We start from the raw sequence: 26,805 nt of genomic DNA on the forward strand, positions 1-26,805 counted from the left end.
ATTTATTCACATATTAAAATAGGCACTGCATTTGTCTCCAAAACTCCAGTCAGAAATCATCTATGGCAAAGACAGCATGACAAAACGAAAACAATACTGAACAACAGTACTCGTAAGAAAGTCGTTTCCATTCTGTAGAGTATGGCAAATCCACAGACTGTTAAAATCTAGCTGGAGTGTAGAGTGTGTGCTGCATTAAAGTGCATTCACAGACTATGACGTGGGAGGAGAAAAAAAAAACGAAACTCTCTCTCTCTCTCTCTATATATATATATATATATATATATATATATATATATATATATATATATATACATACATATACATATATATATATATATATATATATTTTATATATATATATATATATATATATATATATATACATATTAAAATTAAAACACCTCAGCCCCCAAATGATTCAGTTCAATTCTACAACCCTTACATAACTTCTTTTATTATGAACAATTACACACCCTAAATGTCAAGAGCAGCATCTGGCTTTTTTTTTTTTTTTTTACACCCTAAGCATCACATGTTGCATTCTGGCTCACATACATTCCAGTCACTTCAGTGTTTCAACAAATGTCAGCAGAGGCCTTTATAAACGCCCCTAAGTGGATCAATACACACATGACTGTGTACTAAATACATACTACATCCTATGTCCTTTTATTGTTGGCTTTCTCACAGCAGCCACAGAGAGCTAAACGCTGGCTGTGTCTGTGACAGTGGGGTACAATACCATCACATTTTATGTGCACAACAAATAACAGAGGCTGATGGGAAATGTACTAATTCCATTATTATTGTTGCTGTGTTTACCACTGGTGAGACTATGTAGTTTTACATATGGGACTCACAACACCACCCATCTAGGCAACATATAATGTTGGAGTGATTGGATTTTCAATCCCTTGCAATGTGTAATAAATTATTTATTCGTTCATTTACTGTGACTGTCCACAGTGCCATTGTATGTGACTCATCATGACTCACCATGTGGAGACCTGAAGTGGAACAGCTGAGGTACCCGATACCCTGTAAAGAGGGGACAGCACGACTGGACAGCATGACAGACCAGCTAATTAAAGCTACAATCAGAACAATTGAAGGATGGACTTTACTGACAGCTATTATGACTGCAACTGACACTTTCTTCTTTTTTGTAAGAGTATATCGGACAATAATTATATATTAATAATCCATTAAGGGACCAATGCTGACAGCTGACTGACAATAGACTATGCTCCCTCTCTTGTACACATATACACACATAGAGCAGAATAACACAAAGCAATTAAGAACAAAGCTCTGAAACATACTGACAGCAGCGCTGTTCAGAGTCAAAAAGCATGCTTTATATTGCACTGACCATCACATGCACACAAAACACAGACCTGCTCAAACTGCAGCAATATGCGTAAACACATCTCATCAGTCTCTGCATCTGATTGTCAGAGCATAGGGGAAAACCTAGGTGTAGGTGTTGTCAGAGCATAGTGGCAACGCTGGGTGTAGGTATTGTGGAGGAAAGGGGCAAAGCTGGGTGTAGGCAATGTAAAGGACAGGGGATGGCTGGGTGTAGGTACTGTAGAGGACGGGGGATGGCTGGGTGTAGGTATGAATAACATCCAGAATTGCTGTTTATGCCCCTCTGAGACAGTTATGGTTGCCTTCATGGGGAGTGTTTCATTAAATGATTGTGTTGTTTGGGGGGGGGGGGGTCTCTCTCTAAAGGGATAAATATTTGTTTTTGGAGTTTGTGAGAGTTAAGTTTGGGGTTGCGTGTACAGGAGTGTGTAAGTGCATCTTGTTTACAGGAGTGTTTGAGTGTGTGATTTGTGCATGAACGAGTGTGAGTTTTTGGTGTGAGGTGTCAGTGTCTGCTGCTGGGACCTATTGGCAAAGTCATCCATTTTAGCTTTAAGCATCCCAACTAAGAGTCCCAACTCGCATACTGTTTTGCATCCTTAAGCCCATAAAAATGTCCTCACTCTCCCACCTCACCCCACCACCATACCATGAGTGTGTGTGTGTGTGTATATATATGTGAAGTGTTTCCTCAGGATTTGAGACCCATTTGTTCCATCAGCTGCTCATAAACAGTCCAGGCCATGGCAGCCATCAAAGTCCTTCGCAGTGATCGAGGAACAGCTCCCCGAAAGAACCCCCCCAATCCATGTTCCTGTGGGGGAGGGAGAGAGAGAGATTAGGTTAGATTTACAGGCTGACGATTCTAGCAGCTGTGTGACCAATTTGTTTTGACTTGTAGCATTTAGCATGTTAAAGAAACACGTTTCCATGTTACAGCGTAGGCTTAGTACAGCGTTACAGTACTGGCTCAGAAATACTGCAAAAGACGTGGCTGGATGATGGAGAGGAATGACAGATGTTGATGACATCTGCAAACGTCCAGGGTGTGTCAGTTGAAGCTGATGCTGTCGATAATAAATGTGTGTGTGAAAGCACCACCCTCTGCCACTCTCCAGCACCTGTGACATATGTGTCTCTGTGTGTGAGGTGTGAGGAAGCTGCTGGCAAAAGGTCCAAAAGGAGCTGTTCCTATGAGTCATGATCACAGAATTGTCCTACAAAGGCTGCATCATCTGTACATATGTAATAAATGGAAGATGTCTTGTTGCAGGTCTATTTGGGACTGGGATCACAGTTTGAGTTTTCCATATGATCAGGACAGTAGCAGAATGGAGAGTTTTAAAACAAAGTGAGTGAAGGAAAGGTGATGGCCCCAGTGATGCACCTGCACTGGGATTAGACTTGGCTCATCAGCTTCATTTGCTTTAGCCTTCAGCAGCTGCATGTAGGCATTACACCTGGGAAGCAGGGTGGCGTAGTCCAGGATCGGCAGGGGGAGTTTAACAACTTCACACACTTGACTGAAAAGTGGTGTCCAAAGTACCCTTCCAGTCTGAAATGCTTTTATTTTAGAAATAAAGGGATCCAGGTTTTCTTTTTTTTTTTTGTATATTGCAGCTCAGCTTTGAATAATTTTGACTAATGACCAGTCAAACTATTTGAAAATCTGTTTTCTTTTATCAAAAGTTATTTGATTTGTGGAGCACAAAGGTTTTGAGTTGTGTGAGAGAGAGCCAGAGAGAGTAATGAACCACTGAACACAGCAGTTCTTGTGTATATGATGGTGTGTGTGTGTGTGTGTGGTGACTTACGGCGTAGATGAAGCGCATGGCATCACAGGTCCTGCGGTACAGCGCTGGACTCACTTGCATGTGAGTCTTCACTACATCAGCTGGCTGGGTGGCCAGAGATGCCAAAATGCCTGCCACAACCCCACACCCGAAATTCACCACCGGGGCCAGACCTGATGAGCTGACTTCTGAGACACAAAGCAGACAAGAATAATGAACTCACTGATCTTCCTAAGTTCTGTAACTCAGCAGCTTGCCTATGGCTGAAGGTGAAAGGCAGAAGTGAAGCAGAAATCCCTAGAGATGATGGGCCACTTTCACAACTCTTTTGATATAAGCATGTAAGGATTGAGCTCTTTCTGCCCAAGTCGGAAGTGAGATTAAAGCAACACTGTCTTAAAACAAAACAAAACACGACAACTACAGAGCAGTTTGTTCCCCTCACCACACATTCATTCTCATTTTCTCTCTCTCACACACACACACACACACACACACACACACACCAGTGTAAGGTGCAGGTGTGCAGGTGCTGACCGTGGGGCAGGGCCTTCTTGGCCTGGCTGTAGAACATGACATAGATCCCGGAGAAGGGTGCGTCTCTGAGCAGGGTGGCCACAAGACCCGAGTATAATGCTCTTGGGCCCTCCGTCTCACACACATTCCTCAATGCCCCTAGAACACTTATGTAGTTATACCGCCCACTCTGAAACACACACACGCACGTACATACACATGCACACACACGTTTTTTCCTTTCTTTGGCTTGCTCCTTACTGCTCTAGACCAAGGCTTCTGTAAAAAGGGTTATTCTAAATAAAACTGGGCCAGTGGTCTGCTCCTGTCCACAAAAAACAACCAGCATGATTATAGATTACTAGTACAGATCACCAGCTGTCAAAGCCGTACCGAACACACACTGGTGAAAGAGCAGCAACACCACCACCACCCTCTCAGACCAAGCCCACATCACTTTATTAAACCCCAAACTGAAAACTTACACAACCTACTCAAAATATAATTACAACCAACAAAATGTAAATGTAACAATCGCTGTCAGTATTCAATCTGTCACTATCTCTATTGTTGTTACTGTAAAAATAAATAAATAAAGACATAAATAAATAATTGATAAAAAAAAAAAATAAAAATAAAAAAAAATCACCCAATGCAGAGCAGATGATTGTTTTAATATGTTAAAAGGTCTTTAATGGTTCAAACCTCTACTGGAGAGGTTTCTGTGCAGAGCCTCTCCAGTGTGCTGCCACTGACCTCGAATCGCGTTTTGATGACTGTGACAGGCAGCATGGCGACCCCGGCCACACAGCGCGCCCCTGCTCCGAGCAGGACGGCCTCGCCCGCGTTAGGGGCTCTCTCCTGAAAGAAGCGCTGCTTCAGCGAGTAATACGTGCTGAAGTAGATCCCTACGCCTGGGATGCAGCGCATGAACGACTGCAGGGGGGTGGGGGTGGAGGAGAAGATGGAGGAGAGGGGGAGGGAATGAGGCAGAGGGAGAGGGAGAGGGAGAGAGAGATCACAGCTTGTTTCCCAAAATCATCATAGTGTTAAGATCATCTTAAATGAGAGAGAGAGAGAGAGAGAGAGAGTGTTCAGTTTTACAATGCTTTTGAGATACCCAGCCCAGGCTGATTCTCACCGGAGAGACACCTTTCCACAGGCCAAACAACCTCTCTGTCCGGACTACAGTGATGAACACACTCAGCATGCCAACCTTTGGAGAACTGTGGCACAGAAAAAAAGAAAGGGGGAGATTTACAAAGACATAGAGGCACAGCACCGATGACGGAGATACACAAGGCAGCTCAGCGAGGGTGTGTTGCACTCACTCCATAGGGGTCTCGATAGGAATAAAGTGACTAGTCTCATTTCAGCACAGGAACAGTGGTCCAGAGTCCCAGTCTGTCTCCAGACAGTGGGAGGGGCACTGGGAGGAACTCACCCCGGGCGCATGTTGTTCTGCAGCGTCTGCAGACGTGTCTTCACCAGGTCCAGTGGCTGGAAGAGCAGTGTGGAGCACGTCCCACTGAGTGACCCACACATAAATGCCTTTAGAGCAGGATGAGCCTGGAGAGAGAGAGAGAGAGACAGAGAGAGACAGAGAGAGGCTGTTACAACATTTAGTACCTATAACTTCATACCAAACTAATTTGATTTCGAATACTTGAATTATTTACATAAATAACAAAACACAATAAGTTGAACTACATAATTAGAAACCCTTATTTTTAAAGCCTTTATTAAGCTTGGACATATGAGTGTAATACATTTCTAAGAGAAATATGTTAGAATATGATCAGACTGAAAACACAATGCACATTAACAAAAAAGAAAAGATATACAAAGGGTGATCAAGATAGCACTGATACCAACACACGCACACACCTTAAAATACAAGCTCAGTAATGGTATGATCACCAAAAATCACATAACAGAACAGCGATTTACACAATCATCAGATGCAGACTGTCTTATTATCTAGCACTGTGATTACATCGTCTTCTCTGCATTATCACACCAGCTAATTTAAGGACATGCAGCAAAGGCCTGCTGACACACACATGAGCACACACTACATGACGAAGACATGTGCAGACAGGCACCTCACACGCAGGACAAATATGACAAGTGTCATACTTTATCATTCTCAACTTTACTCAGTATTTACATGCTACAGGGAAAAACGCACAAACACACACACACACACACACACACACACAACAAAAGCCACAGCACAGACAAACTAACACATACTTTATATGTCCAGGATTTGACTTTGAAATAAACAGATGCGTGAGTACACATGGATTGCTACCACTCCATAGCTTTACACGCAGGCACGCTCACACGCACACTAATCTCACCTACCTTGCCCAGGCCACTGGGTGATTTGCATGGAGAGTCCTTTTTGTCCTGCATTTCTTATTCTCTTTGCTGCTACAAATGGCTCATCACACTATGAGAGCAAAGCCCCATATCACAGTATAACAAACCCCCACATCTGCCTCCCTCCCTCCGTTTCTCTGGCTGCTTGTCTAAAACACCGTGAGCCTGCTGAGCCTCTCTCTCTCCCTCTTTCTGCCTTCCCTAAAACAGCTTCAGCAGCTTTAATCCACAAGAGTCTCTGCTTTTCTGTCTCCGCTCTCTCTCTCACACACACACACACACACACACACACACACACACACACACACACACACACAAACCACACAAAAAGCGCTTGCTCTTTGTATCCTCCTCTGCCGGATCGTGTTTTCACAAAATGACACAAGTCATGTTGACGAAGGTGTGTGTGTGTGTGTGTGCACGCACGCATACATGTTTGAGAAAGAATGAGGTAGTGAGTGTGTCTATAGCTGTTACAGGCTATTGCACCTTACATTTCCAAACAATCAAAAGTGCCATGTTTATGTGTGCAGCCCCAGCTTGTAAAAGCGGGTTATGCATTCGCTCCCAGCAGCAGGCTGCCATTGTAATTTCAGCGTGGCTATGACAGCCTTCCTCCTCAGACCGCTCCATCACAATCCATTCTACACACAAACCAGCCGCACCACTCCATGTCAACCAACAGGGACCCAGCCAGTGACAGGAAGTTTAGGTTACACTTTCCCAACCCTTGAGTGGTAATCAGAATGCTCTAACTCCTGCTTTACTTCTGACAGAGCTCTGCTAATCCTGCCTGGCTGGAGAACTATTAGCAAGCTTTTTAAGTGGCTCAAACATTAACGTGATCTCAGTAGACAGGACTGCTCCTGGAGACACATTTTAGGGTCCAAAAGTCTGAACGCACTACCAAAATCTACAAAAGGCTGAGCAATTTGGAACAAGGATTTTGTTTTTTTAGCCAACAGTTTGCCTTCAGACTTCTTTACTGAGCTCCTTTGTCACTGCTACAAACATCTGGGAAATATTTTTCAACAAAATCCCTTCTTCATAGTTACAGCACTAGAGACAGCAATGATAGTATACAATAACATGTGTCATAGCTAACATCTGTGTAATGTGTGACAATATATTGCAAAAACTAAGCAAATATGTGCAAAGATTATTAAACTAATTAATGAATAATAAAAGTATTAATGAACAATAATTACAATTATTGTAATTAATAAATAATAGAACAATAATAATTATTGTATTATATCTTGACAAATTATGAAATAAAAACATTTCCTGGTAGACGGCTCAGGGCTCAGACCTTTGGACCCATGCCAAGGTGTATAGGTCTAAATCAACACTCCCAGTCCAGCTAACCAGCGAGCAGGTAATGGACCAGCTCTGCCTTCTACATTTTCAACATACAATAAACTTGAAAGTATATTAGAGCCTGAAACACAGCAGACAACCCTAGAGGCATAATACAAACACGCATGTCAGTCATTTTTATTTTGAATAAGACATGCGATAATATTTCACCTTTGACGTGATAACATGACTGTTTTGAAGGTAACAGTCCATCCACACGAAGAACTTACAAGGGCAACCTCCATGGCGGCCGAATGTTGTGGAGAGGAAGAGCGCGACTCCCGCGCCTCGCCGCCCTCTCTGGCCGTCGTGTTGTCCGTCACAGTACACCTGTAGTTTGAAACGAGACATAAGGTTTTTTTACAGGGTTGAAAGTGGCATAATTATTTGACAATAATCTACTGAACGCGGGCTGTGCAGTCTAAAGTAGCGGGATAAAGTTTACCTGAGAACGTTTACCTCGATTAAGGACCGCAGATGACGAGGGGCGGACGTCTCGCGACGAGCATCTCGCCGCAATTAGCTACCGTAACGCTAGCTAACCTAGCTAGCGCTAGCTCGTTTGAAACTAAGCGTTGCCTCATCTATAAATCTCCGACAGCGTCGTTACAAAATAACGTTACTCGGAAGCACTATTACGAAGAAAGTGTTTAGCTATGGGCGTTTGTCGTGCAATCATTTGCGGGAGAAGTGGCGAGTTGTCAGTCACAAGTATAGGCTAACTAGCAAGCCTGAGGGGACCGTTGACGGTAGCAAGCTGGCTTACGAGAAAGGACCCGGCTTTCTAGAGCCTCCGCATTTTCTATGGACGGCGAACTACAAACGTTCAACGGGTGAGACGGCGGTCTGCGTCCTGACGTTCCCCCCGTTTCTGCGTAGAATTTCAAATTCCCAAAAGCACGACGGAATGTCAGCCAGCTAACCTCAGCTGTAACTTGGCTACTGGCGAAGCTAACTAGGTTAGCCAATATTATGAGCTAAATTAGTTAGCGTAGCGCGAACTTACTATCCTCGCTAACCATATCTTAACTTGGCTACAGTTCAGCCCCTTATAAGCCAGCTAACTGTATAAAACTTACCTATTATCGGTCTTATTAGTGTTAGCCAAAACATTTGAAGAACCTTTGTCGAGAATACACCTCCAGGATCATATAACCTACTATAGCTAAATGGTCACGGCACTGCGTTTTTTCGGTATGAGACTTGCGTATGTAGCTAAGTGACTAGCAAACACTTGGCTACCTACGTATTTTACGTTGGTTCGTCTCCTTGCGTGGCCTCCCAAACACCAGTCTGGAACCAGTTCCAGCAAGCTTTTTCCAGTGGTAATTCTGGTACAATGAGTAACTAAGTGGCAACGAGACCCGCTCATGGAAGACTTTTGCAAACGGTCTAACGGAGTTACCGGAGTGCTATGGTCATTTCCATGCAAAAGTTGTAGTATCGTTTCTAGAGAAACAACGTTTTGGACAGAGGTCCGTTATCAGCTGTGCATTCATAGGCACTTTGCTTGCTCACCTTAAGAACAGACAAACAGTATTTGTGCAGTAATCCATGCGTATTATTCATTTGTAACGACCTCTGCACGTTTACTATAATATACTGCATCTAGAATTTGGGCCATGCAACTACAGCTATCCAGTTCTCACAAACACTCAATGCAGTTGAACGCTTCTTTAATGACATGCCATCATGAGCAAGATTAGGGGGGGAGAGAGAAAAAAAGAAGCAAAAAGTACAATACATAGCCACAAAAGGAAGATAAAACTAGGTGCAAGGATTAGAATCATGGTTCTCACTTTAATGCAAAAGTCACTTGTACTCCAGTGGGACTGAATTACAGCAGAATACCAACCAGAGATGACGGCAAAGAGCAGATCAGCACACTGGAGGAGTTACTTAGTTCAGGCAGCAGAGAGACAGTGAAGGGCTCTCCACAACATGGAAAAGGCACATGGAGCAAAACTCCATTTTAAGAACAAATCCCTCCACCAGACATCCATGAACACCTCAATGAACTAATTGTACAAAAATACTGTAACCTATATAGTTAAGGCTTAAGTGAATCAGTTTTGATTGGACTTCTCGCACTGTGTAAACTGTTAACTTGAACTGATGAGGGGGCAGGAAACACAGGTGATGCCCAACAGAGCAGAGTTTTACTCCAGTGCCATATTTTTTATATTTATATTTATATATATATATATATATATATATAAAAAGGGGGGGGGGGTTGGGGTTGAAAAATGGGAATTAATGAAAGAGTGCTTAAATATAAACTAGTGAAAAGGGGCACAGAAGAGAAAAACACTAGCAAATCAGTTAGACATTGTCTGCATTTAATCTTTCAGAAGACTGGGAGCACTGAGACCAGGAGAAGGCTGGTGAGTATACAAGAGCCATTAGTTTCCACTTGACAAACACATTAGACCTGCCCTGTTTTAGCCAAAAGGTACAAAAGTTGGCAAGAGAAAGTGCATTAAAATAATTTGCTAATCTCCCATCAAACACCAATTTCACTCTGAGTGGGGTAAAGGACTTTGGATTTAAATATGTTGTGTAAACTTCACCACCAACATGCTAACTGTTCCTTAAAAGCTAGTAAATTTATTAGTGGGTGAAGGCTGAAGACTTAGAAACCAGATGGCTTATGCTTAATACTGAGAGGTTCGTTGATTTGTAGTCCGCGAGTACCAACACGTTTCACAGGTGATCTAGACTAAGAAAAATGGGCAGAAAGATCCAGGTCAGATGCAACAGTCCAACTGGAGAGCCCACTAGCTGCTGGCAGAAGGTAGACTTAGGGCCTCTCTGGTGTTGGGTCCAAGGTTTCACTCGTCACGTCCGTTTCCTCTTCACTCTCCACACCGCCATGGGCCACAACGCCACGACGTACATTCAGAGAGAAATCCCCACCGCGCCTGCAGAGAGGTCACACCCTTGCTTTAGTCTGTGGGTTACAGGTAGTCAAGTCAATGAGCATGTCTGCTGCTGCAGGATGACAACTGTTCCAGTATCAGACGCTCCAAGGTGGTAGGCTCACATGATCAACGTAACATTTGGTATCGTACAAGTTGCCCAAGGTTGGTCTAATGCATGGGCTGGTGGCCAAGAGTTTTACCTGAGTTTGCTCTTCAGGCTGCTGACCTCACGGTTCATGGCATCAGCTGACTCAGTAGTATCCTCCAGCTCCCTCTGCAGCTTCCTGCGGGAGGCGTTGACACGCGTTGCCTCCTCCTCCGCCTCCTCCAACTGCCTCTTCAGCTGCTTCATACGCACATTAGCCTTCTCCATCTGAAGCACCATAAAATCCATCTGGTTTGAACGAGACCCTTTAAAAGCACTAAACACATGCATTTTAACGGTTGAGTGGTGGTGTTCACTCACCTGGTCTTTGAACTGCTCACCATTGCGTCTTTCATCCTCCACCTGCAGAAGAACCTCCTTCAGTCGCTTCTCGGTGCGCCGCACCAGTTTTGCAGACTGCTGCTTCTCCCTGAGAGACAAGCAAGTCCCATTGAACTGGCAGATATTACTTAGACTGCATACAGACCAAACATGGCTACTCGCACCCACTTGTTCTCATTGTCCAGCTGCTCTTCTAGCTGCAGGATCTTGGCCTCCATGGCAGCGATGGTGGACTTGTACTTGCTCTTCATAGAGCCCTCCATCTCCTGCAGTTTGGCCTTCAGATCCTTGTTCTGGCGGTCGAGTTGTGAGCGCACCCCCTCCAGGCGTTGGCTGTTACTGCGCTCAGCTGCAAGCTCTGTGGTTGCCTGCTCAGCCTATCAGTCACAAGGTTAATGCACCATTATTGCTTAAATACATCAGCATCATACACTAAACCTCAAGTGCTCAACTTGAAATACAGTTGAAATAAATAGAAATATCTTGGATTCCTAATACTCACTACTCCAGACTATAAGCAACACAAGCGATACCAAGGTCTAAAGTAAAGTGCCACAACTGTCAAGACTACATGATCTTCCAATATGCTGGTCCAGGTTTACCAGTTGTGCTCAGATTAAAATGCAAGTTGGAATAGGTTTTAATTTAAAAAATACCAGCTGGTCTAATTTTCCCCCTGCTAAAATCTAAACAGTGCGAGTTTGGACCTGGTGCAGGTGTGCGTGTGCAAGCATGACACCATACCTGCATTGTGGCCTTCTTCACTTTGTCATTGGCCAGTTCTACATTGCTCTGCTCCTCCTCCAGCTCCTCCTCCAGCTGAGCAATACGAGCCTCCAACTTCCTCTTCTCCTCACTCATCAGAGCCCTATCACACAGAACAGCTGCATCACCCTGCATGAGCAGCCTTTAACCTGACCCATTACATACTCACTGTTCATCACCTTCATAACACCAGAGCAGAGTAATTTACTGTTACTCCATGCCAGAGAGCAAGTGCAGACAAGCTTACATCTTAGAGTTGTGGCTGTTCAGCTCATCCTGCAGGTCGTCCCTTTCATGTTGCGCCTGTTTCTTGGCACGTTCGGCAGATGCCACGTCCTGCAGTTGTGCAAAAGACATGCATGACGCCACACAGCTAGAGGCACAGTGACCACACATGACGTGTGTGAGGAGTATGTGATGACCTCATGCAGCTGCATGTTCTCAGCCTCTAGGCTCTTGAGTTTGCGCTCACTCTCCTTGGCCTCATTCACTGCAGAGTCCCTTGCCAAACGGGCATCATCCAGCTCCCTCAGCTGGTCTTTGAGCTGTGCCTAAACACGCACACAAAAAAGGTTGCATGTATATAGAAAGCAGGGGGGGGGGGGGGTTGCTAATGAAAAGTTGCATTTTGATTATCTGTAGTCTCCTGCGCATTGGTTTACCTGTAGTTTTTTAAGCTGTCTGAGAGCTTCATCACGGGCCTTGTTAGCCAGGTCAATCTGGGCTTCCATGTCTGATAGGTCCAGCTCAAGCTTCTTCCTCACAGACACAGCCTGGGCCCTCTGCTTCCGCTCGTCCTCCAGCTCCACCTCCATCTCACGCACCTGAAACACGCACACAGTACAGCACGTTCAACTACCTCGGAGCCCTTACTCCTGATCCCTTAGCACCAAATGGCAAGTGAGAATAAAACTGAACTGGTGCAGCTTCCTATAGTGCACCATCATGCAGGTGTTTGTAGGCAGGCTGCAGCTCGGACAAGGCGGCTCACACACCTGCTTGACCAGCTGCTTCCTCTTCTCCTCTCCCTGCTCATCTCGGCCCTGCAGGTCACGCTCGAACTGGGCTTTGAGAGCCTGAAGGTTCACCTCCAGACGCAGCTTTGCATCCTCCGTCAGCTGCAGCTCATCCTCCAGCTCCTCCAGCTGGGTCTTCATCTCTTCGACCTGCTGTTCCAGTGTTCGCTTTGCCCGCTCCAGCTCATGCACCTGCAGTCACATGTGCACAAAATCTCAGCTCGGGAAGTGTATATCCAGAGAGAACGCTTTACTTCAAGCACACTTATCAGGATATGACTGCAGATTGGATTTGCACTGAGCGTTAAATGGGTCTAGAACAAACATCCTGAGTGCAAGAGGTGCTTCATGTGTAAAGCACTTCTGCAGTTATACGTACGCTCTTGCCAACATCGTCCTTGGAGGAGACCAAGTCTTCCATCTCTGCTCTCAGTAGCTTGTTGGCTCGGTCCAGTTCGCTCCGCTGGTCTGCAAGGGCCTCGAGCTCCCGGGCAAGAGTCAGAGCCTTCGTCTCCTTCTCCCGAGCCTCTGCTTCAGCACGGTCCCGCTCCTCAGCGTAACGCGTGGAGACAGACTTCTCCTCTGCTAGCATCTGTGAGACAGCAAAAAATAAATAAATAAAGTGAGCATAAAATGCAGAGTTCCAAATGCCAGTGGGGAACACTGGAGACAGAACCAGTGTGGCAGGGCAGAGTTTCCCCTAGTTTTAGTACTGTACTACATTCGCACACCTTGAATTGGGTGTCACTATGACTGAGCTGGAAACTCACGCTTCAAGAATCAGTCAGGCCTGAATCCATTCTGTTACAGACCCATAATAAGATGCTTGTTGAACAATCCTAAACAAGTCAAGTTTTTTTCCATCCAACCTCAGTGTCCATGATTCAAGGTCTTTGTATGCAGACAGAACAAGGAAGAAAAGTCATGCAATGATGCTGTTTAGCTTGGTTCGCAGGGACCACAGTCAGTGGAGGGGAAATGAACTAGTGAATCAGGTGGTGCTTGAGCATGAGATTATGCCTGGAAACCTGTACCCAATCGCCACCCCACATTTTCCAGTACCTGGTCAAACTTCTTCTGTTTCCTCTCCAGCTCCTGGACGACCTGGCGAAGCTGATCCTGGCCCACCAGCACGTCGTCCAGTTCACGCTGCAGACGGCTCTTCGTCTTCTCCAATTTATCGTAGGCAGAATTTCTCTCCTCCAGCTGCTGGGCCATGCTCTCTACCTCCCTCTGCAACTTCCTCTTCCCCTCCTCAGAGCTCTCCAGAGTTGCTGCCTCTTGCTCCGCCTTCTTCCTCATGTCCGTTAACTTGGGAGATAAAAACCACACTTTACAATTTATAAGACATACCATTAAAAAGGGACATTAATTCAGGCAAAAATAGTTTTAGTTTTAAACAAACAGTGATCTTCAAATTGGTTTTACAGTGCAAAAACATCCCATAGACCTCCACAGGGACCTTGAGTGCTTATACATATTTATCCAGGATTATGTTGTTACTGCTCCATGATTAACTGAATACTGTACCATATTTCTGCACCATGTTCATTATTTTTGCTTAGCTTTTTTTTTTTTTTTTTTTTTTTTTAAATGGAGTGCATCATTATGTATTGTTCTAGAGTCATGTTTGGATACATTCAGAAAATTCTTGAATGCTGGAGGGGGGGGTGGTTACCTGAAGGAATATTTCAGTGCTAATCAGATTCTCATTGTGAGGCCCTAAAGGTTTCTGCACTGTATACAAACCTTGTCCCTCAGATTTAAAAGACTCATTGACCATTCATTCTTGGTTTACTTTACAACATGCCCAGAACACTTCTCCATGTACTCTCATCTGTGTCTGGGTGGAGCTGGTCTCATGCTCCAACCGCACCTGTGTCTGAACAGAATGGAGCTGTTTCTCCACACTCTTCTTGCTCTCCTCTTCCTCCTCCAGCAGCTCCTTCAGTCGGTTCTGGTCATCCTCTAGCTGACGGAGGCGGGTGGAGATTGCAAGCTTCTGCCGTGTCTCCTCTTGTAGCAGGCCCTGCGTATACCATTTGGGTTTCATTTGTTTTTCCATGTGCAAATTCAAGAGATCACATTCAAGGATGAGGTGTTGGTCACAAGCATCACTTGTAAGGTACAGCACAGGAGCAGACAGTACTCCAACTGAAGATGAGGAACGTGTGCATGGAGGTTGTGCGCACACATTACCTGTGTATCCTGAAGCTGAGACTCAACGGAGGACCAGTCTTTGGCCACTTTGATGGACTTGCTCTCCACCTCAGCAAGTGTGCTACTCAAACTCTCCAACTCCGACTAAAAACCACAAAAATGGTTAAAATCTTAAAAAAAACCACACACCCCATCTGCCATTCCCCCAAAAATACCACCATGATTAAGCTCAAATTTGAGTCAGCAATGACAGTCAAATGCAACCTCAACACAAACTTGGTCATTGGGCCAACAGCCGTTGCAATAGAGACCGTCACGGCTGCATTTCACCAAACCCTGGGGATCCTGCCCACCTGCAACTTGGTCACTTTATCGGCGAGCTCCTTCTTCTGCCGCTCGCCCTCGCTGCATTTGAGCTGCACTTCCTGCAGTTGGGCCTCTGCTTTTTTCCGGCGGTGCTCCAAATCATTCTTGCTCTGGGAGACGGACTGCAGCTCGATCTGCAGCTCATTGCGTTCACTCTCCAGAGCTTGCTTGGTCTTCTCCACAGACGCCTTGTTCTGCAGGAGACACGGCACGACGGAGACTCATGTAGTGATTACTATAGATGTGGGCGGGGCTTGTTAAACAGCACCAGGCAGGTGGGCTGGGCAGTGTGTGTGTAAACATTTTTACCCTCTTGGCCTGCTCAAGTTGTTCATTTAGCTCCTCAAAGGCCTGCGTGTGTTTCTGCCGCATTTCAGTGAGAAGCTGTTCGTGCGCTTGAGCTTCATCCTCCAGAGTCTTCTTCAGCTGTGCCACCTCCGATTCCCTCTTTGCTCTGTCTCGGACACACAAACACACTTTAGCAGGCAATACCACTCTCTCCAAGTGAGCAAGTGTAGGTCAACGCAAGTGTTATAAACTTAAAATATGCTGAAGTGGTTACTCTCGGGGCTTATGCCTATTGAAGCTGATCTGAAATTAATTCTTCAGCTGTAATGGTGTTAGCATCCTCAATGGTGTACCTGAGCTCCTGCTGGGCAGCGGTAGAGTCTAGTGTATCCTCCAATTCTGTCTTCAGGGCCTCCAGCTCCTCGCTCAGGTCGCGTCGCTGTTTCTCTGCTTTGCTCCGAGCTGCTTTTTCCAGCTCCAGATCCTCCTGCAGCTCCGTCAACTGCGCCTCAAGCTCCCGCACCCTCTTCTGCGCAGCGTTCTTCAGTGAAACCTCCTGCTCCAGTCTGCAGGGGGCAGCAGAGAGTAGGGAGAGGTGTAAAGCTGGTGAGCTGTTCTAAAGCAGCTGCTACTCTAGAAGACATGTTAAAAGAGAAGAGTCTTGACAGCAGTCAACCATTACAAAAAGGGTGACTGTCCCCAAAATATTGTTTTGGACCTGCTTCAAGACTGAGCTAAAGCAGCCATGAAGGATGGTTCACGCCACCTAGTCAGTGCAGCCTGTAGCTCCTCCTCCTTCTTGGCAAGCTGAGCACGGAGTTCTGCGATCTGAGCCTGCAGGTCAGCGATCTGGTCATGGAGCTCTGTGGAGTCACTCTCCAGCTTCCGTCGGTTCTTCTCCAGCTCTTGCCGAGTCTTTTCCTCACGACGCAGACGCTCTGCCAGAGAGGTACACATGGTATAACACACTGAACATGCCACAAAACGTACCCCCTACATGCTTCCACTCGCCCCACCATCATTACCAAGCCAGCCTGCCCTCTCCCCTCACCCTCAAGGTCTGTGATCATGGCCTCATGTTTGTTTTTCAGTTTCTGCAGACTCTTGGATTTCTCCTCCTCCTCGGTTAGGTTTGAGCTGAACTCAGAAATCCTCTCCTCAAGCTGTTTCTTCTCCTGAATTTACAAAAAATTCAATAAATAAATATATTGGTTGCAACAAGCTAAACCAGACATGCCTCAAGTCAGCCATCACAGTACATTACCCATTTACAGTCCCAATTGCTGTAGGCCAGCCATGTTCTAGGTAGTTTTTAAAAAAAAATCAGTTTGATTGACTTGGAGCCACAGCCAAACTTCAGTTTGTTAGGTCCTTTGAACGATTGTTGGTGCTGCTCGTTACAGACAAGCTTAGGGACCAACCTTGCCGAGTTTGGCATTCTGGTCTTCCAGCACCATGAGGTCCTCATCCAGCTTCTTCAGCTTGGCATCCATCGTGACCTTTTCCAGCTGCAGCTTCTGCCGGGCACCTTCCTCCTCATCTAGCTGCTGCTCCAGATCCTGAGTGTGAGCAAGCCATGTACAAGTATGTGGCAAATGCTTTAACGTGCCACAAACTTCTACAGGAGGATCAGTTAACTTCTTTACCAGCTCTGTCTGCCTGTGAGCTTCAGCAACTCTGTCCATGTGCAGATATCCCTTAACCAATAATTTCCCAACAGGGTCTGCAGAGCCCTTCAGACACCCCCAAATTTTTGCTCCATCCCAACTACGACCCCACCTGAGTCAAGTCATTATGAACACGAAATATCTGGTACATCTGTGGAATTGGATTAGAGGAAAAGCATGGACTCTGGTTGACCTTGAACACTGCCTAAACCAACTGGCAAGTCTGGTCTCCAAAGCTCCATCACACTCCTTCCCTCTACCCATACTTACTGTGATGTTCTGCTGCATCTTTTTCTTCTCAGCCTGTAGGTGGGTTACACGCTCCTCCTCCTCCTCCACACGGGACTCAAGGTCGTGCAGGATGTCCTCCAGCTCCTGCTGCCGGGCAGCCAGACGAGCCCTCATCTCCTCTGCCTCTGCACACAGCTCTGTCTCTGCCTGCAGCTGCTCCTGCAGGGCCACCTTCTCTGCATTCAGCTGGGAGAGTGCAATGGAGCACATGAGCTTCAGGTGCATACAATGGCAGGAGCAGGTGAAGCTGCATGTGCAAAGTGTACCTGTTGGTGCTTGGTCTCATACTCCTGTAGCTGCTGCTCCACCTGCTGCTGTTTCTCCTTCACCTTCTCCAGCTCCTCATCTTTAGCCTGCATCTCCTCCTCCTGTCTGGTCACCTGCAGTAGAGGCTTCACCTGAGGACAAAAACAAAAAGGTGTATAAATGCATATGTACACACATCAGACTATAGCTACTCACTGTTTGAATCAGAGGAAACGCACCTTGGTGAAGAGCCTCCACCACTGCCAGTTCCTGAGCTTGAGGTAGGCAGCACAGTTCCTCTGGATGACCTTCATAGCAGTCAACTGCTGCTGGCGCTTGGCAAATGCCCTGCAGAGGACAACCAAGCCACTCCATGTCAATCAACATTCCTTCAGCTATATTTAGAGACCCATAGTCATTAAACAGCCAATATACACAAAGTTTATAGAGCATCATTAAAATGGTGCCTTACCTCCTAGCAACATAGCCACGACACCAGGCCTGGAATTTGAGGATTACATCTGTGATCTTAATGTCACGCTCCTCCTCAAGATGAGCCAGGACTCCAGCCCGGAAGAATACTTTGCTTTGGCCAATCCGGTACAGGTTAGAGTCCAGTTCCAGAGCTTTGATCTGACAATAGAACAAGGTAATAAGATGCCAAGTGCAATGAAAAAAAGGTTTTTATTCTTCATCACAAAGAAAGAATTTTACCATTAGAACACAAGCCTGCTTGCCATCCATGAAGCCCTTGGGAATTGCATTGGGGGTGAGCAGTTCATACCTGAGAAGAAAAGTCAGGAGTTAACATATTGTTGCAACTATTATTGCATGCACCAATAGAATCTAGATGGTACTAGAGGGCTAAAGGCAGTTTAAAGCCAACACATTGTACCTCTGTCTGAACTCCTGGAAGACAATGCGGTTGGGGAAACCCTGTCTGCAGATTCTGATTCCTTCTAGAACTCCGTTACACCTCAGCTGGTCCAGAACTAGATGGGGTTCAAGTTTCCCAGCCTCAAGTTGGAAGGAAGGGATACAAAATTAGTGAGAAAACATGCAGGGAGTGAACAGGGCAAAGTGAGGAGAGACCAGGTTGAGGCATCAGGCTGAGGCAGGGATTTCTGATCCTTGTTGTCTCTACTAAATAAGTGCAAACCTTCATATTGCCTCTTAATTTAAATCAAAGTCATATGCAATTAGTTTGTAGCTGGGAGTTTATCCAAACACAGAACCCCTCCACCCCCTGCCCCAAATGCACTCTAGTTCCAACCCCAATCAACTGGCGGGACTTCCTACTGGGGTGATTAGGAGGTCTGTTAGTGTGATTGAGAGTTCCAGTCATACCTTCTTCTCATGGTTGGGAATAATGCAGCGGACGAAGTTGGGGTTGGTGTTTCGGAGCGTTGTCATTAGGTTGCTCAGCTGCTCTTTATAGAGCTGCCCTACAGTCCGGAACATTCCCTTACGGGTTTTAAATGCTCCATGGGCAGTGTCTGCCATTCCTGCCACTTTATCCAATCCCACAATTCTGTCAACTGAAGCATGGACAAAGGGGGAGATTATATTTAAATCTAAAACGTCACAAATGCCTTAGGTGAGTTTTTAGGCTTATTGTGAAAAAATATCCAAGCAAAGTTACTGAATGAATGACAAATGAGCCAACTTCTTTCAACAGGGGGGGGGGGGTAGTAATCTTACCATCTTTCCAGAGCTCAGATACAAATTTGTCAGATGACTGGTTGAGCAAATTTGTCACATTGTCGTTCAGAGGGTCCATGTTCTTCATCAGCCACTCATCTGCTTTGTAGTCAACCTGATGAAGAGGTGGAAACCAGTGAGCAACTACAGCAAATCTCTTTAGTGGCCCTGCAAAAAGAAAACCCCCACCCTCAAAAGGTTGTGTTTCTAAATTAAGTGACCCCTGTTGCTTTCTGAGGGCAGTACACCTAACCTTGCCAGCATAGTGAATAATGCTGAAGTCTGAATCATCTTTGAGTTTCTTGGCTTTCTGGAATTTGGGGTGGTTGCCCTGTTCTTGAACAACTTTCTCCACAAAGCTTTTATCTGTGGCTTTGGGGAACCAGCACTCTTCATCCAGCAGGGCCAGGATACCTGGAGGCGCTGCCTACAGAAAAGGAGGCCTACACATGAGACTTATGACGAGCAAAAGGTTGACACTGTAAATGGACAAATTCAGTCAAGACCAATCCTGGTCTGATTTCCAGTGCCAACATTCAAGGGTTATTCAAAACCCTTCTTAAAATCACTGGCAACTTAATGTAAAACCTTAAGCTGTGGAAACAGAAACCTCTTATGGAAAGGTTGATCATGATTCAACTTTTAGTTCCTGTGAGTAGCTTTTTCCACTGTGCTCCTGGTGCTGAAGGTGTCAGAATAAGTATAAAATTGTACCGGTTTCTCAATGAGGTCGATACAGGGCTGCAGGTCGAGGCCAAAGTCGATGAAGCTCCACTCGATGCCCTCGCGCTGGTACTCCTCCTGCTCTAAAATGAACATGGTGTGGTTGAAGAGCTGCTGGAGCTTCTCGTTGGTGTAGTTGATGCACAGCTGCTCAAAGGAGTTCAACTGGAGAGAGAGAAAGTGAAAGAACAAGGAGTTGCATTATTTAGATAACCATAGAGTTTAGTTGATTCACATTTCATTCTCTCAAACATCACCAGCCTCCACCCGCACCTCGAAGATCTCAAAGCCAGCGATGTCCAGGATGCCGATGAAGGAGGCCCCCTGCCGTTTGGTCCGGTCCAGAGCTTTGTTGATGCGCGTGACCAGCCAGCGGAAGAGGCGTTCGTAGGTGGCTTTGGCCAGTGCCTCCACCGCAAACTCTGCCTGCTCTTGTGTCTGAGCCTTCTGCACACAGTCCCGCCCCACTTTGATCCGTGGCGACAAGATGGCCCGCGTGAAGTCAGTCACATTCATGCCCAGAAGGTGGGACACTTTTTGTGCCGCTGGGAATCAAGTCAGGTCAGTATTTGTTACAAGTTTCGCACAGTAGAATAATGGAGCAGGATTTAAATGCAGTTGAATTCAGTTAAGTTCATTACCTGTGTCATCAGGCATAGATGCCTGGTCAGAGTTGCGCTCCTTCTTAAAGCTCATGTTTCCCAGCTGCAGAACTGCAGAGACTACCTTCAGCATCCCTGAGAGCATAATAGAGGACGGTTTGCAGCAAATATTCAAACCAATTATGCACCTCAGTGTGGAGTGCAAAAAACTCCATCTGTGGCCTTAATTTTTCTGTTGATACTGCGAGTTGAGACCTGTCTGCTCATCATCAGGAATGCTCATTATCCTGAAGGCATCCATGGTTTCACCATAAATGTCCCGGTCCTGCTGCCCTGGGATGGTCACCTTACCATTGGACAGGAAACGATATTTGCTAAAGTCCTCCAGACACAGCTCAGCTGGGGGAGACATGGCACACATTCAAATTCCTTCACAGACATGAACGTTTTATTGGCTCTGGTACAACAAAGCATGAAAAGACTTTTGAAAGTGCACCCAAGCCATTATCATTTTGCATCTAGAGATGGTACATTAGTGTACCACCAACAATACACAAGTGACCTTAAAAGGGTCAGATTCAGCAAACCCTTTAGACAAAGTTAAAAGGAACAATGAAGTTTTCAAAATCCAGTCACTTTAGTGCCAATTTTTTTAATGATGAACTTGTTCAGCTTGTTGAAACGCAATGTTCAAATGCAAGAGATGTTTGGTCCTTGTTCTCTTACAGCGCAGTGTGTCGCCAGCCCCCGAAAGCAGGTAGTAGAAGACGTGGAAGGCCCTCTCCTCTTTAGCCTGTCGGATAGCACGGGATTTTTCCAGCAGGTCTGTACGAAAACTTGTAAAGGGAAAGCCAGCAAGGAGAGTGCAGCATTTCAGAGACAAGTATAGTTTGAATCCCAGTGCCCACCTTGGTCATAAAAGTGAGGCTGCATGGCAAGGCAACATGTAGTCTGCTTTCTTCCAATATTATCAAAAAGGATACAAGTTTCAATGTTTGCTCCAACAATGTAGCCACTGACATCAAAGTTGATCCTGATGAACTTTCCCTGAAAAAGGAAATGGAAAGTTGAGGCATAGCTCTCTGGAGTTTTACCAACAGTGCCATCCTGGTTCCCAATCACTGACATTTCCCCTACTCTTCCCCTTGATGGCAGCATGTAGAAATTGGACAAATCATGTTACAAATGTGCTTAGATGTCAACCAAATCTTCATTTCAGAACTGCTGATTTCATAAGGCTAAAGTGCCTGTTCAGAACAGTCCTTACAAAACGTGAGGAGTTGTCATTCTTCACCGTCTTGGCATTGCCAAAGGCCTCTAGAATGGGGTTGGCCTGCAACAGTTGTCTCTCTAGCTCCCCCTAGTGGATATATAGTAAGATACATTGAAGAACGCAATCGTTAATTTCCATATGAAGTAAGACCACAAGAACTTGAAAAAAACAAACAGTCAACATCCTCCCATCCACTGAACTGTGTCAGTGAAGATACTGTAGCAGTTAGACATTATCCATATTTAACACCTTTTAAACCCTACAGAAACATGCCAAGCTAGATAATAGACCTCATCTTGGGTCCAGTTTAAGCACCCTGTATCTTAACAGGTGCTTAGCCTACCGACAAGCTAGGACAAAGAATGACCTGTATATGGAGAGCTGGAAGGAGCAGGATCATCAATAGCACCTCTCAAACTCAAGAACACTTTACAGATAGATAACAGCTTTTACAAAAATGACTCAATGAATAGAAGTGGAATAGAAAATGAATATGAATAGAAGTGATGGAAAAGAGAGATAACTCACATGGGTCAGGCTACTGCTGCTCTGGAAGACAAAAATAAAAACCTAAGTCAAAGAGCAGGAGACCCTGAAGTAGAAGTGAGCTCTGCCCCTTTTACAACTACATTGGAGACATGAACTCCACCCTCTCCCCATCCATAGTGGAGCAGTCAGCTCCACCCCCATTTTAACTGCAGAATCATGTGCTGGTGGGGGCCTGCCTGTGCTACAGTCATGCCCAGTATTACAAACTTACCTACAGGTTCAGACACGAGCATGGAATGTGAATTATAGATCACAGCACCATAACCCAGGGCTACGCATCAACACAGCAAGACTTTAAATACTTCCCAGAATTTCCAAAATGGCTTAAAAACAGTCCAAGTTCTGACCACACTCCAAGAGGCAGATACAAAAATACAAGATATGAAGGCATGCAGATAAGTGGGACTTACTGGGTCTCTCTTAGTCTTTGAGGAGGACGCAACATGTGCCAGGTACTGGATAACTTTCTTTGTGTTCTCAGTTTTACCTGCTCCAGACTCCCCACTGGGGAGTAAATAAGAACAATACTTAAGTCACACCTGCACCCCCACACCCCAAAGCATTATTCAGCAAGACATTATAGAAATGCGTTTAAACTCAAGCTCACGTGCACAGGATGGATTGATCCTCACGATCTGACGAACACAGAAGTAAACAAAAAGCCAATCAGTATCCAGAAGAAACACCCCACACCATTAACAGTGTACATGGTTTGATTCCTGTATTTACCTACCAAGTGAATTTGTATGTGTGTGCGTGCACGCGTACCCTGCATCATGCTCCTGTAGGCAGTGTCTGTGATGGCATAGATGTGTGGGGGCATCTCATGTCTCTTCTTGCCCTTGTACATCTCTACGATCTCCTCTGAGTAAATGGGTAGGTGCTTATAGGGGTTGATGACCACACAGAAGAGCCCTGAATATGTCTGAGCAGGAGAGAGAGAGAACCAATTTGCCATCATCAAGTCTTGATCAGAGTTGGTTTAGGTCCCCTCCTGAGCCCTCAAGATCACTCTCACTCACTCACACACACACACACACACACACCCAACTATGCAGACAAGCCAACAAAGCAAAGCAGTATTTGTAGAACAACTTTATATTCAACAACTAAACATTCTGGTTATTCGTTTCTACTTTTACTCAGCTGTGAACATGCTGCTTCCAGACAGTCCACTGCTCTACTCGGGCTGAGCATCTGCCTTGAATAATGCTACATTAAAAAGTACATTCAACTATAGCTTCACATTCTTGGTTAAACAAAGTGAAAGGTTTGTTGCTACTTTGTGAAAAGCAATCATTTTTACTGCGTGATGTCAATTTGTGTGGCCAGTATCTAGAGTCTCATTCACATTTACTGCACCATATACTGAAATTCTGTCTCACAGACACGCAGAGAGATGCAGTCAGCATCAAACCCAGCATCAGCAGTCTATAATACCTACTTTCAGCTTTCTGCAACCTGAGAGAATACATAATGCCCTCCTCGGAGCATCAAATGAAAGCCAATATTGATCAAGAACTTCATTTAAATATTGACTTGAAATAATAATTAACCCAAGAAAATGTAAATGTAAGAAAGCAAAGACATTAACAGCAGTCATCATGCAACAGGTATCCCAGTGTGGTAGGTGACTCACATAGATTAGGCCAGAGTAGTATCTGTCCTTCAGGTTGTGCAGTACCGAGGCTTCATTTAAACAGGTGAGTTCAGCCATGTCCTCGACCTTGCTGAACTTGGGAGGGTTCATCTTCTGGATGTCATCCTTGTTTACCTTGATCTTTTTGCCAGAGTCAGAAAGCTCCACGAGGCACTCGTCCCCTTTCTCCTCTTTAACAGAGCCTGCCTCGAAGCCGTGCTTCTCTGACGGCACCCACACCAACTTCTTGGAGGCCCAGTCAGCCTGCACCAGGGGGTCGCTGACCGCACTGCGGTCGCCATAAAGGAACTTCTCCGCATCAGACATGGCCGCTTTCTGGGAAACTGGGTAAGAATGATACTTATGAATCTCTGACAAGTGCCTGTGGATTGAGGAAGGTAGACAGCACAAAAATGTATCCAAAAAAAACCACTCTCCATGTAAAGCATTCAAAGGAACATTACACCATTAACAAAAAAAACACTACATGTTCTAGGTTCATAATTTCCACCTTAAAACAATTCCATAGGTGAGGGCACCATTATTCCTGAATTCCACACATTCCTGTTCTCATTCCAGACCCCATCACATCCCCCACCAACAATTGCAAGACTATCAGTCTTTTTGTACTGTTAGGGTGGACATGGTAAGAAGAGAGCTCACAAATGCTTAAAGAGGCATTTTAACTCCAGTTCATCACAGCCCTGCTGGCAGTGTGGGGCAGACAGATGTACAGAGTCTCAGTGCAGGACAAAGCATCACTGGGGTAAAATTCCTAGGCAAGTTTGGACAGAAGCAAACGCACCACACCCTGAACGCAGGTACACTGCTCGGCTTCTAAATAAACTACAACCACTTTTGTCTGATGGATAAAATGAGACGAGCTTAAAATAAACCATGACGCCCTCGTGTTGAGTGCGATGTGGACGCAGTTTGCAAAGTGCTTCTGTTTTCTAGGCACACGAAGCACAGGCAGAACTGTGCAGAAAAGACAGCCACGGCACCGAAGATATCCGGTGTGCTCACACTTCTGCGGGTCCAGACCTCACTCACTCCTGACCACACAGCCTGAGGATGACCATGGCAAAAAAGGTGATAAGGAGACAGATGGGCATAGGGCATGTGCTTAAAGGGCAGATGAAAGGTTAAAAAGGTCCAAAAAAAAACAAAAAAAAAAACAAGTCAGGAAGCATGGGTAGCTTGGACTGCTCAAACTCTACCAGTTATGGAGAAGGATGCAATGGGTACATCCCTACCTTTCATGTTGGACAGTTCCACTTCAGTACAACCCCCCAGACAAACAAGAAAACAATACAACCAAAACATGAACCTAAGAGAAACATGGCAAACCAACACCACCAAGGGGGAACAGGAAGTTACTTTGCAATATTAAATACACTTCCTCTAATCTGAGGCAACTGGTCAAGGTGAGAATGGATGACTTAAAAGTACACACTTCCACAAAGCAACACATCAGTACTGCTGTGCACACAAGACAACGGCACTGAATTTACTTCTGACCAAATTCCCCTCCAATGAACTCGAGTTCATAGTTTTATTCTCATCAAGAACAACTGTTGGGCAAGTACACACACACACCCATTGGACTGAAAGGACAGGAGCTTTGTTTAATGAATGCACATTGCATGCATACCATGATCCGCACAGTATTGCAAGTTTAAAAAAAAAAAAAAAAAAAAAAAAATCCGAATTTGCGCAAATCTGCCTTACACAAACACACACTCGAGATATTAAGGCAACAGGAACGCAGGCCAACCTGCTTGAGGGAAAAGGTCCGAGTTCCCCTTTGGCCTTCGCGTCTGGTTGCTTAACCAAGTAATTAAGGCAGCAACTTCGATGCTGGACTAAAATAAATTACTCCGCAGTTACTGAACGTTCAATGAAACGGGAAAGCATGACTAGAGGGTCAGACATGTTCAAGTATGTCTGAATGTCTATCCCGAGGGCTCATAAAGCCAGGGTGTGTCCGCGCTGAGTGCGTTACAAAGTATCTAATTATCATTGCAAGAAATAAAAGCGAGGTGTCGAAGCTTCGAGTGCATAAAACGAATTAAAACGTGTAGTTTAAGGTTTCCGTAAGTCAACTCCGGTTCTCTTGTGAACCAACAATTCAGATTCAAATAAAAAAGAAAGTTAAACTAAAGGAGACAGCCAACCTCTCATGGGACGCCGAGGCGCGTTAATTAAGGGAACCGTGATTCAGATGCGCGCACAAGTGTAAAAACAATTTCGCTACGTTTTAATAGGCCACATTCCTCCCCAACTCAGGTCATAACGTATGCAGACAACACAACATGGCTAAAAACGAGGACGCTAGCGAAAGAAAATATGTTCCACGCAGTATACCTTTGGGACTATCTCAGGTGCAGTGGTGTGCTCGCATAGCTCACCTGATGCTTCCTCGCAAAGGCTGTTTGTTGGGAAGGCTTGCTCTGCCTCAACTTTCCGCCTTGCAGGAAGAGCAAGTCAAGTGCTGCAGCCGAATCAGGAAAGTCACTGTTTGGTCTGCTCTCTTTACCGCAAACTCCCTCGTTCCTGTTTCTTTACAGTTCCCCTAGCTCTATCCCTTCAGTCAGCTGTCTGGGCGGGGCCACAGACCATTCGACCCGCCCACTTTTAAAAATCGACACAGGTGCCCAAACAATCAAGAAAGCTCAATA

General features: G+C 45.4%; 2 protein-coding genes across 8 annotated transcripts; both read right to left on the reverse strand.

Annotated features, from left to right (window-relative positions):
- Positions 1-436: 436 nt before the first annotated feature.
- On the reverse strand, positions 437-8,656 carry slc25a38b (solute carrier family 25 member 38b). Of its 7 annotated transcripts, none has more exons than XM_027021962.3 (8): positions 8,510-8,656; positions 7,661-7,760; positions 5,128-5,252; positions 4,825-4,909; positions 4,440-4,619; positions 3,705-3,873; positions 3,189-3,355; positions 437-2,188 (listed from the first exon to the last, which is right to left on the reverse strand). In XM_027021962.3, the coding sequence occupies exons 2-8, from the start codon at positions 7,673-7,675 to the stop codon at positions 2,066-2,068; spliced, it is 864 nt and encodes a 287-aa protein (XP_026877763.1). In that variant the 5' UTR covers positions 7,676-7,760; positions 8,510-8,656; the 3' UTR covers positions 437-2,065. The 7 variants fall into 7 exon arrangements, with proteins under 7 accessions (XP_026877763.1, XP_026877765.1, XP_026877764.1 ...); XM_027021964.3 differs by having other exon boundaries at positions 7,890-8,633; XM_027021963.3 differs by having other exon boundaries at positions 7,876-8,633.
- Positions 8,657-9,210: 554 nt separating this feature from the next.
- myh9a (myosin, heavy chain 9a, non-muscle) lies at positions 9,211-26,670 on the reverse strand. Its single transcript, XM_027021930.3, has 41 exons — positions 26,536-26,670; positions 24,125-24,468; positions 23,254-23,410; positions 23,093-23,120; positions 22,896-22,989; positions 22,465-22,485; positions 21,931-22,023; positions 21,647-21,710; positions 21,390-21,488; positions 20,919-21,062; positions 20,703-20,798; positions 20,335-20,606; positions 20,053-20,226; positions 19,592-19,765; positions 19,339-19,453; positions 18,985-19,175; positions 18,533-18,654; positions 18,352-18,421; positions 18,110-18,270; positions 17,877-17,985; positions 17,658-17,789; positions 17,371-17,577; positions 16,855-16,992; positions 16,485-16,608; positions 16,200-16,371; positions 15,787-15,999; positions 15,455-15,599; positions 15,133-15,339; positions 14,819-14,923; positions 14,496-14,648; positions 13,682-13,930; positions 12,999-13,211; positions 12,599-12,811; positions 12,266-12,427; positions 12,026-12,154; positions 11,851-11,939; positions 11,583-11,706; positions 11,007-11,215; positions 10,818-10,926; positions 10,552-10,724; positions 9,211-10,351 (listed from the first exon to the last, which is right to left on the reverse strand). Exons 2-41 carry the CDS (start codon positions 24,449-24,451, stop codon positions 10,231-10,233), a joined length of 5,898 nt encoding a protein of 1,965 aa, XP_026877731.3. The 5' UTR covers positions 24,452-24,468; positions 26,536-26,670; the 3' UTR covers positions 9,211-10,230.
- Positions 26,671-26,805: the final 135 nt, after the last annotated feature.

Source organism: Electrophorus electricus, chromosome 3, assembly GCF_041902795.1.
Source record: "Electrophorus electricus isolate QZ-2024a chromosome 3, ASM4190279v1, whole genome shotgun sequence".
Taxonomy (NCBI): Eukaryota; Metazoa; Chordata; class Actinopteri; order Gymnotiformes; family Gymnotidae; genus Electrophorus; species Electrophorus electricus.